This window comes from Benincasa hispida, chromosome 8 (genome assembly GCF_027475165.1).
Source record: "Benincasa hispida cultivar pf3 chromosome 8, pf3_genome.v1.1, whole genome shotgun sequence".
NCBI classification, from domain to species: domain Eukaryota; kingdom Viridiplantae; phylum Streptophyta; class Magnoliopsida; order Cucurbitales; family Cucurbitaceae; genus Benincasa; species Benincasa hispida.
Window position 1 is genome coordinate 14,581,944 of NC_143485.1, and position 11,690 is coordinate 14,593,633.

The 11,690-nt window shown below is 35.0% G+C and overlaps 1 protein-coding gene across 1 annotated transcript; it reads left to right on the forward strand.

Moving 5' to 3' along the window:
* The first annotated feature begins 219 nt into the window (after nucleotides 1-219).
* Nucleotides 220-4,326, forward strand: LOC150034383 (uncharacterized). Its single transcript, XM_090316702.1, has 11 exons — nucleotides 220-341; nucleotides 433-840; nucleotides 1,092-1,236; nucleotides 1,287-1,401; nucleotides 1,906-2,021; nucleotides 2,998-3,171; nucleotides 3,238-3,432; nucleotides 3,529-3,601; nucleotides 3,683-3,730; nucleotides 3,839-3,907; nucleotides 3,980-4,326. The coding sequence occupies exons 1-11, from the start codon at nucleotides 220-222 to the stop codon at nucleotides 4,324-4,326; spliced, it is 1,812 nt and encodes a 603-aa protein (XP_090172828.1).
* The last annotated feature ends 7,364 nt before the right edge of the window (nucleotides 4,327-11,690 follow it).

Consider the following 11,690-nt stretch of genomic DNA (forward strand, 5'->3'; position numbering starts at 1 on the left):
TTGATAACTGCTGCAGTCATATCCTTTCCTAGGCTTAGAGAGTAGTTTGTGACGGGGTGTGACAACTTGGTATCAGAGCATAAGTTCTGGGAGGGTTAAAGAGTTAGTTGATACTAGTTGGTATCAAAGCATAAGATTTTGGGTGAAAGAGAGAGTTCATGCATTATATTAAGTCCAATAAGGAAGTCCCTAACATGTGTACTTAAGAACTAGGCAAAGATGCCAAGGAAAAGTGGCAGGCTGAGCAGGCAGATTGAGGAGAGGAATGTTGGGACCAGCGGAGGCCCTGAAGTTAGACAGGACCCAGATCTGAAGGGGAAGAGAGTTAGAGACCAAGTAGGGTAAGAAACGACTTCTGAAAATGAGTCGAGTATCCCACGGGTAGATATAGATCCATAGATGAAGGATCGAGTATTTGATAGAATCGTCCAGGGATTGGCGAAATGTAGGATCGATTCAGATCGATCTAGAGAAGAAATTCTGCGTCGAGAGGCTGAAAGCTTTAGAGGCCACGACATTCAATGAAGCCACAAATACAGTAGATGCTAAGGTCTGGCTAGACTTGATTGAGAAATGTTTTAATGTTATGAGATGCCCTGAGGATCGTAAGGTCGGGTTAGCAACGTTCTTGCTGCAGAAAGGGGCTGAGAAATGGTGGAAAGTGATAGAGGCCAGGAGAAGCAGTTCAGAAGCTATGACTTGGCCTGAGTTTAGACAAGTATTTAAAGATAAATACTATCCTAGTGCTTTTAAAGAAGCAAAGAGGGAGGATTTTTTTAGGCTGACTCAAGAAACGATGATGGTTACTGAGTACGAGAAAAGATTTACAGAGTTATCTCAGTATGCCCTTCCGATCATTACGGAAGAGAAAAAGAGATACAAAAGATTTAAGAATGGCCTAAGAAGAAAGATATGTACACCCATTACCTCTACAACTAATTGGGTGAATTTCACTCAGTTAGTTGAGACTGCTATCAGAGTTGAGCGAAGTGTAGCGAGGCAAGATATACTCCAGCCAGGTGCGGAGCAGTTCAAGATTACCCGAGAAATAATAGATAAGAGTATTAGACCCCCGTTCTTTGGACAGTCAGGTATGAGGAGTTTTGGAGGCGTGAGCCAATAGAGTTCGAGTCGAAAAAGGTCAAGACCTGTAGTTGGACGAGTGGTAGATCAGTACTAGGTCGTGCTAGCGAGTCAGTAACTAGTACAGGAAGGAGATCACTACGTGCAACTGTGGTAAGCGCCATACAGAAGTATGTTATGGCGACAGGAATGTGTGTTTCCAGTGCGGACAAGCGGGGCACTTCAAGAAAGATTGTCCCCAGCTAGGTCATGGAGCACAGGGTGAACAAAGAGAAGTTACCTCGGTTGTAGACCAACCTAGAGCGACTGGAGCCAGAGGTGAGGGATCCAGCGTAGCTAAGTAGAAAGGGGTAACTGGATGACCTCAATAGCAATAGCAACAGCAACAACAGCAGGGTAGAGTATATACTGTGACACACTAGGAAGCGGAAGAGGCTCCAGATGTCGTAACTAGTACGATAACTTTATGTAATCAGTCCGCTTATGTGTTATTTGATCCTGCTGCTATGCACTCATTCATATCTAGCACATGTGCCTTGCATATAGATAGAGTGAGCATATGAATGAGGATTTATTTATCTCTACGCCTGTAGAAGATACTCTAGTTGTACATGAGTATTATAAGAATTGTGAAGTAATTCTTGGGAATCAGAGTTTATGGGTTGACTTTTCCACTAGAGTTACTAGAGTTTGATGCTATCTAAGGCATGGATTTCCTAAGTAAACACTATGCCATTGTGGATTATTTTAAGAAAGAAATAGTGTTTAGGAAACCAGGTGAAAAAGAGATAACCCTGGCAGGAAGTAAAAGAATACTTCCAGGAAGTCTAATATCGGCAGTGAAGGCTAAGAAGCTGCTGAGTAAAGGATGTGAAGCTTATTTAGCCTATGTGGTAGTTTCACAGGATAGGAAACTGAGACCTGAGGATGTACCTGTGGTACAAGAATTCTTAGATGTGTTCCCTGAAGAGTTACCAGGCTTACCACTTGACAGGGAAGTTGAGTTTACTATTGAATTAGTTCCAGATACAACATCTATATCCTAGACACCATATAGGATGCCACCAACAGAACTAAGGGAATTGAAAGTTCAATAATAGAAACTTGTGGATAAGGGGTACATTAGACCCAATGTGTCGCCTTGGGGAGCATCAGTCTTGTTTATCAAGAAAAAAGATGGTACTCTCAGATTATGTATAGACTATAGACAGTTGAATAAGGTGACCATTAAGAATAAGTACTCGTTGCCTCGTATAGATGATCTCTTCGATTAGTTAAAGGGAGCCACGATGTTCGCTAAGATAGATTTGAGATCAGATTACCACTAATTGAAGGTGAAGGAAACACATGTTTCCAAGACTGCTTTCAGGACCAGGTATGAACACTATGAGTTTCTAGTAATGCCATTTGGGTTGACTAATGCTCTTGTGGTATTTATGGACTTGATGAATAGGATATTTCATCTTTACCTGGATCAGTTTGTGATAGTTTTCATAGATGATATACTAGTATATTTTGGTAGTGTAGAGAAGCACAAGGGACATTTGAGTTTGGTGTTGCAAATGCTAAGAGAAAAGAAGTTATATGCCAAGTTTAGTAAGTGTGATTTTTGGTTAAACCAAGTTGTATTTCTTGGGCATATAGTTTCAGCTGACGGAGTCAGTGTAGATTCCCAAAAGACAGAAGCAATAGTTAACTAGGAACGACCCATGATGGTAACAAAAGTACGCAATTTTCTGGGTTTAGCAGGTTATTACAGGAGATTCGTGGAGGGCTTTTCTAAGATAGCTCTACCATTGACAAACTTGACCAGAAAAGATGCGAAGTATGAGTGGTCGCCAGAATGCAAGCACAGTTTCAAAGAGTTGAAACAGAGGTTAGTGTCAGCACCAGTGTTAACTTTAACTTCACCAGGCAAAGTGTTTGAGGTTTATTGTGATGCATCCTGACAAGGTTAGGATGTGTGCTGATGTAGGAAGGAAAGGTAGTGGCCTAGCTTCTCGCCAGTTAAAGAAGCATGAATGTAACTGCCTTACGCACGATTTAGAGTTAGCAACAGTTGTGTTGGCTCTAAAGTTGTGGAAACAGGTAATGTTTGGTGAATGTTGTCATATATTCACTGATCATAAGAGTCTGAAGTATATCCTTGATCAGAAAGAGCTAAACTTAAGACAGAGAAGATGGATCGAGTTGATCAAAGATTATGACTGTACAATTGATTACCACCCAGGTAAAGCGAATGTGGTGGCTGATGCTCTAAGTAGAAAGACCAGATCAGCTAGAGGTGTTATCTTTACAGTAAGAGGTGTACTGATACATGAGTTGTATAATGCTAAAGCAGCATTATCAGTTGGTCAAACATGAGGTTTGATAGCTTCATTTCAAGTACGTCCTACTTTCGTAGATGATATTCTACGTGAACTGTTAAAAGATTATGATCTTCAGAAGTTAGCTGAAGAAGGTAAAGGTTTGGGGACGGACTACCAGCTAAGAGCAGACAAAGTGCTATTGAAAGAAGGTAGGGTATGTGTACCTAATACCTAGCACTTAAACAGGCTATTCTGGAAGGCACATAGTTTGACTTATGCTTTGCATCCAGGCAGTACGAAGATGTACAGAATATTAAAGAAATCGTACTGGTGGCCTGGTATGAAAAGAGAAATAACAGAGTATGTTGACAGATGTTTAGTATGTCAACAAGTTAAGCCGGAAAGATAGAGGCCAACATGATTGCTTAATCCACTCCCATTACCAGAGTGGAAATGGGAGCATGTTACGATGGATTTCCTGTTTGGTTTACCAAGGACACCAACGAACTATGATGGTATATGGGTAATTGTGGATAGATTGACAAAGACAACTAAGTTTTTACCTGTTAAAGTTACTTTTACCCTAGATCAGTTAGCTAAGCTGTATGTTGATCGAATTGTGAGTCAGTTTGGGGCTCTAGTTTCAATTGTATCAGATCGAGATTCCAGGTTTATGTCGAAGTTTTGGCCTAGCTTACAGAAAGCTATGGGTACCAAGCTATATTTCAGTACAGCTTTTCATCCACAGACGGATGGTCAGTCTGAGCGGACGATTCAGACACTAGAGGATATGCTGAGGGCATGTGTATTGCAGTTCAAGGGCAGTTGGGATACGCATCTGTCGTTGATTGAATTTGCATATAACAATAGTTACCTTTCGAGTATCGGAATGGCACTGTATGAGGCTCTATACAGAAGACATGTAGAACTATGATATGTTGGAATGAGGTCGGTGAAAGAAAATTATTAGGCCCAGAACTTGTTCAGTAGATCAGACAGTGTTAAGATTATAAGAGAAAATCTTAAAACAGCTTGAGACAGGCAAAAAAGTTATGCCGACAAGTGGAGAAGAGAATTAGAATTTGAAGTTGGTGATAAAGTATTTCTTAAGTTGTCTCCGTGGAAAGGAATACTCAAGTTTGGTAGAAAAGGAAAGTTAAGCCCGAGGTACATTGGACCCTACGAGATAATAGAAAGAGTTGGCCCAATGGCTTATAGGTTGGAATTACCTCCAGAGTTATCTCGTATCCATGATGTGTTTCATGTGGCAATGCTAAGAAAGTATGTGCCAGATCCTACCCATGTGTTGCCTGAGCAACCGGTGCAGTTGAAAATTTTTTTGTCTTATGAAGAAGAACTAGTGGAGATTATTGACAGAAAAGAACAAGTCTTAAGGAATAAGACAATACCATTGGTAAAGGTACTATGGAGAAACCATAGCACTGAAGAAGCTACATGGGAAGCTGAAGAGCAAATAAGAAACAAGTATCCGCAGTTGTTTAATTGACGGACTTGTAGCGAAATTTCAAGGACGAAATTTTCATGAGGGGGAGGTAAATGTGAACCCTGAGCCCTTATTTCTCTACTTGAGCAAGTTCCCTACTCAGACCAGTGTGGTGAGTAGGTTGATGTAGAAATTAATGTGTAATTGTAGAGAAAAGGGTGAAAAGTTAGAAGAAAAGTTTGAATTTGAAAGCTGGTAGAGCTTGAAAAAATTGGCTAAGTATAACCCATGCGGTGGAGGCTAGAAAATTGGCTAAGTGTTGTATCATGCGTTGACCATGCTCATTTTAGAGGTTATTTGGGTGTTGAAGGAAGCCAAAGTGTAGCCAAAGAAAAAGCTACACGTGGGAAAGCATGCGGCAACCAATGCCTTGAGAGGTTAGTAAAGCATGCGGCAACCTTAAATGTGCGCGGGCATGGGCGCTGGGCGTTGGAGTTGTGCGCGCTAGACGATCGTGTAACTGTGAGCGGCGCTACACGATGAGGTATATGATCGTGTAGCAAATGAGCGGTGCTACACGATGGGGTACGCGATCGTCTAGTAAGTGAGCGGCACTACACGATGAAGTAGGCAATCGTGTAAGCGGACGCTGGACGATCGTGTAGCAATGCGCGGAGCTAAATGATGCGGTAGGCGATCATGTAGTAAATGCGCGGAGCTTAGCGATGCGGTAGGCGATTGTGCGATAAAGTGTGGTGCTAAACGATGCGGAGTATCGCGCTAAACGATAGCGCTATGTGTTAGACGATAGCATTAAGCGATGGGGCATTGGAACTACACTATTGGCATTAGCACTAAATGATGACGTTGGGCGATGGCGCTATGCAATGGGCGTGAGCGCTAGACGATGGGCGTCAGCGCTACACGATGGGTGTCAGTGCTACACGATGGGTGTCAGTGTGCTATGCGTTGGGCGAGATCGTCGGGTGACAAGCATCAGCGTGAGGTCACAAACGATGAGGTAAACGATGGGGCGGTGAGCTAAACGATTGGACTGATTTGGTCAGCATTAATCACAATTAAAATTACCAAATGTTCTTAGCACCGGATTTGACTCTTTGAAAGTTGAAGGTGTCGGGCTAGCATTTAATGAGAGGCGGTGGAAAGCAGTATAAAAAGGAGAGGTTGAACTTCAAACGATTAGTGTGATCATTTCCTCCATGAAAATTTAGAGTTCTTGGTGTCTTTGGAAAGCTCTGAGAGTCTACTTTCAGAGGTGACACTATCAGAAGAAGTCTCATCGGATTAAGGCCGGAGAAGGAGAAAAAGTACCAGAGGTTCTGTTCTCGGGTGAATCTGGGCCATCGTTAAAGAATTGAGTCTCTAGGACAGACCACGAAGATCTGATGCTAAAACTTTGAGGTAAGATTCCTGAAACAATTCTTTACAAGTTTGTATAAGGAAATTTCTTGAGGTGAGCTCTAGAATTCGAGTTATTAATTTTGTAAGATGAATCTTTAATTTTATGAACAAGCAGGCAACTGCTTGAGTTGGGTAGGCTGACAGCTCAAAGGAAACACAAATTTAAATTGAATTAAAATTTGAAATTGACTATTCAATGAAGCTGCTTATTTCACAAATTGAATTAAAATTTGAAATAAATATAAATTCTCCTTAAATTAATTTTAAATTATCAAATCCTTCATCGAAGCAAAATTTAAAAAATAAACTAATCTTGAACACCAATTCAATTTATCCTCAAAATTCAAAGATAACCCCCAAATATTTCAAGACATTGAAATTTAAATTAGCTGAAAATTTGGGATGTCACACAAACATGGTATAATAGGATAACCAATCAAGAAATTAAAAAAGAAATCGCTAACACATTCTTTAAAGAAACAAAAAGAGAGATTTATAAAACTAACTCAAAAATTATCAAAGTTTGTGGCCACGAGCAAGGTAGGTTTAGTGAAGGAATAAGGTAACTCCAATGAATTTAATATGGAGTGGGAAGTGTGAAAGTGTGTGTGATTCTTGGTTGGTAGGTCAATTATTAGGTCAATAGGTTAGGGGCTGTTTGGTTTAAGGTTTTTTAGATGCCTGTAAATAAGATGTCTGAGAATCAAAGATGAGTGTGTTTGGTTGTGCATAAGAATGCTATTAGAATTTTATGAACAAAAATTGTGTTTTCGTTTAATTATGTAATTAAACATGAAAATCTTATTCTAATTATAATAGATTAATAATTTAAAGAATAAATAATATTCAATATATCAATAAAAAGTTAATTACGAATCAATAATACTTTTAATTATAAATATTTGAAGACTGAGTAATTTATAACTAAAATTAACCAATTAATACATTTAATGAACGTCATGCTAATTATAATCTAATACTTAAATATTTTTATTATTAATTAAGTTCAACATTAGTAATTTTAATTTTAATTAAATAATATAAGAAAATATATTTTAATGGACAATATATTATATAAAAAGGAAAGAAAAATGAGATAAAACATATGATATATTAATAAACAATACTAAAAAGTATTTTGTAATTATGATATGTTAATAATGAATGGAGTAATAAAAATTAATCACAATAAATAATTAATTTCTTATAAATAATCAGTGATGATGATATGTTCCTAATGAATGATTAAATTAAAATTAATCTTAATAAATAATTACTTGATTATTAAAAAAAATAAAGTAATAAATTATTATTATTGAAAATGAAGTTTAATACTAACTAAATTTAACTAATCATAGTTTACTAATTAAATATATTTAAGATAGTTTTGGCTAATAAATTAATAATTTATGTAAAAAAACAATTCTATTCATTTAATAAATTTATATTATAAAAATAAGTTAAGTAAATATTTTAATAGATCATTATTGATTTATTAAAATATATATTTATATTATTTCTGTAAATTAATATTAATTAATTAATTATGTTCAAAGTGAAATTATATGTAAAATGAAAAACAGATAAAGAGAGGAAGAGAGAAAACCCACAGTTTTGGAAGGGAATACAAAATCTGAGGAAAACGAGGATTATTCCCAGGCAAAGAGTTGAAAACTGTGAAACAAACCTGAGAATTGGATACATATGTAATTTTCATGCAGAAAACTCTCCAATCAAATGACCTCTTAAGAGTAGCAAATCTTGAATTACAATATATTTATGTGTTTATTTTATATTTTGCAATCTTATTAATTATACACCTTTTAATAGAGGTGTACAAGGGCTTAGTTGGGTTGGGTTAAGGGTGTTTTTTGGACCAACTCGAAAATTCGGATTGGTTTAATTGACAACCCAAATGATCTAAATAAAGTTTCTAAACTAACCCAATACAACCCTTAAAATTTGGGTTGGGTTGGGTTATCAGGTTATAACTTATTTTTTTTTATTTTTAATGAAAAATATGTAAATTTATATATAACACATGACTAATAACTAAAATCTCATAAAATCAAAATGTTAAATACCAAATATATGTGATATTTATCGTAAATTTTAAACAAAGATAAATATCATAACAATGTTAAAAGAAAAATATTAAAAATTCACAAGTTAATCAATACAAAGTAATCAAGCTTTAAACAAAGACGAATATATATATATATATAATTCGAGTTAGGTTGGGTCAATTTTTTTTTTTTTTTTTTTGTCAATCCACAACTCAATCCAACCCAATAAAAATAGAAAAATTTAACCCAATCCAACCTAAGAAAAAAACTAACCCAATCCAATTCTTACATTTTAGATTAAATAGTCCGAATTGTTCGGATTGTTGGGTTATTTAAACACCCCTACTTTATAATTTTATATGTACGTGTTGTTGAAATCCTTCTTAGGACTGAAAATCTTGAAAAGCAGGGTCATTATACATTGTTTTTCAGATTTTATTATGTTTCAAGATTTTTTGTTTGTGTTTTTACTATAATCTAGTTAGGTAGATCTTAGGATTACGTCATATATATTTTAAAAAATATAAAATCAAAAATATTTTTAAGTATATCAAGATGTTACTATCTATTAATAATAGACTGCAACGGATAGATAATAAATTTAATTGTAAATAAATTTGACTGTCCAAACTTACAATAATTTTGGGCTATTAGCTATTATTTTCCCTCCTTTTATCAACTTTGGGCCAACTTTTGGGTTGAACTTTATTGGATTGTAACCTTTAGACTTTGAGCTTCTGGATTTAGGCTTTAGATAAAGTGAAATTGTCATTTAGTGAGCATTTTGGGCTTATTTGATGTTGGACCTAATTGCCATTTGACCCAATTTGACTTAGAGGTAAGTACATAAATGAGTCTCATTAAATACTAATATTTCACTTTTGTCCAAATAGAGCAAAATTTATACTTTATATGTCTAGATACTACATTGAAAAAAAAAAAAAAAAACTCTCTTTTGAATCCCATTTACAAATATACCCCTATTTATAAACCACCTATTATTTAGGATGAAAAAACTAACAAATATGAGAAAAAAACAATTTTGATGCATTAATTTTTTTCTTAAATCATGCCCCTCAAAGCTTGTGCATTCAAAGATCCATATCAAACTTCCATTGTTGAACATCAACTTTTCAATTCTTTCTTTCAAGCCTCCATAAAAAAAGAACAAAATTTTTCCGCTCTCCGATTTATTTCTTTCAAACCCTCCATGAATTCTAAAAGGAAGAACAAAATACTTGTAACATATTTGCAATAAGATGGTAAAATATACAACATATATTGTAAAAACAATAACAAATCTACATATCACTAGTACAAAATTGGGTTATAATGTTAGTTGAAGACTAACATTATTAGAGGTACAATGTTGGTCCACCTTTGATGTCGGCCAATGATCGATAAGGGGTTGTTTAGGATGCTGAATTGAGATATAATGTCTGCAGTTTATATGTCTGTCAGTTTATATGTCTGCAGTTAGGTTCATATGTCAAGAGTATTTGGTGTAATATTTTAAACTCTTCATAATTTAATTTTATGATTATAGTTTTGTTTTGAATTTTTTATTAAATAATTATACATTTTTTTAATTAAATATGAATTGCAATTTATTTTATTTTATTTTTAAAGTTCATTTTTCCTTATCTTATTTATTATATATATTTTTTGTAATGAACAATAATTAACTAACTACAAAAATATGGTTAAATAAAATGAGAAACCAAAGAGAAAACAAAACTTTTGATTCTTAATTTTTCTCCATGAATTTTATCTTCATCATCATCTTATTGTTTTTCTTTTTCTTCCTATTGTTGTTTTTTATTTTTCCTCTGTCATGATTTTTTTTAATTTAATCTCTCCCATCATTTTAGCCGACAATCTAATGTCACCACGTTTCTTAAACAATTCTGCTTTCAATTCCTCCAAATTTAAAGAATCATTTAAGAAAAATCTCAATTTTCACTAATTTTTACTAGAAAATGTTCTAGAAAACAAATATCCATTTTATGATTTTTTATTTTTTTATTTTTGTTTGTTTTTCTTAACTTTTTGTTCCACCATCAACTGCATAGATACTTTTCTAAATTCTTAAACACTAATTTGATATGTGAATTCAATTAAATTAAAATATATTTTACAATTTCTACACATAAATATTGCACTTAAAGTAGACAAAATACTATTATTTATAAAATCAACAACCTTACAAGATACTTTAACAGTCATGGAACGTATGAGTTGAACTTGCACAATAAATAATGTTTTCATTAATGATTTATTTACATATTCACAAAAGATAGGATATATATATATATATATATATAATGGCCAACAATGAGTCGATTTATAGTTGGAGGTGGTTACGGAGCTATAAGTTGATCACAAGAATGTATGAGTCGGAGGTAGTTATTGAAGTTGATTATCGAAGGTGATTTTTGTGGAAGTTTGTAGTCGAAAGTGGTTGTTGGAGCCCCAAATTGGTCATACGAAGGTGATATTGAAGTTGGTTATCGGATTTTGTCATCGAAGGTGGTTGTCGGAACTCAGAGTTAGTCATCGAGTTAGTCGTGCGGCGTTGGTCGTCGAAGTTGATCATTGAAGATGATTTTCGCGAGGTTTGTAGTTAGAGGTGGTTGCCAGAGTTGGTCGCCAGATTTGTCGTTGGAGGTAGTTGTTAGAGTCTGAAATTGGTCCTTAGAAGTGGTTGCCGGAGCATAAAAAGTGTCGTCGGAGGTGGTTGTCAGAGCTTAAAATTGGTCGTGCGAAGGTGGTAATTGGCATTGGTCGTCGGAATTATCATTGGAGGTGGTTGTCGGAGCTTGGAGTTGGTCATTGGAGTTTGTCGTATCAAAGTGGTCGTCAAAGTTGGTTCCCGGAATGTGGTAGCGGTAGTCACTGACGGTAGTGAATGAATGAAGTCATTTAAACATTGGAAGAAGGGAGAGTTGGAGTGAGTTGGGTGAATTGATAAACTATACCAACTCAACTCCACCAACATTTAAAGTTGGGTGGATCAAACAATTAGTTGGTATATGATACTAACTTAACATAATTCACGTTGGTGAGCCAAACACCCCTTAAGTGAGTCTGACATAAAATGTATGTTTTTGTGATAGATAATGTATGTCATTGTTTATTAATTGAAAAATAAAAAATAAACTTTTTGCATGCGCATGTGCCCAATAATATTTATCTATCACTTGTAAATGCACAAAAGAAAAATCTAATGAACTTATATAAATCACAAACTAACCCATAATGCATTAATAACCCATATATTAGATGACTCTATTAGATATCCAAGTAATCCTACATATTACCTTATTTTCACTCATATTTGATGTTATTTAATTATTGGAACTTACG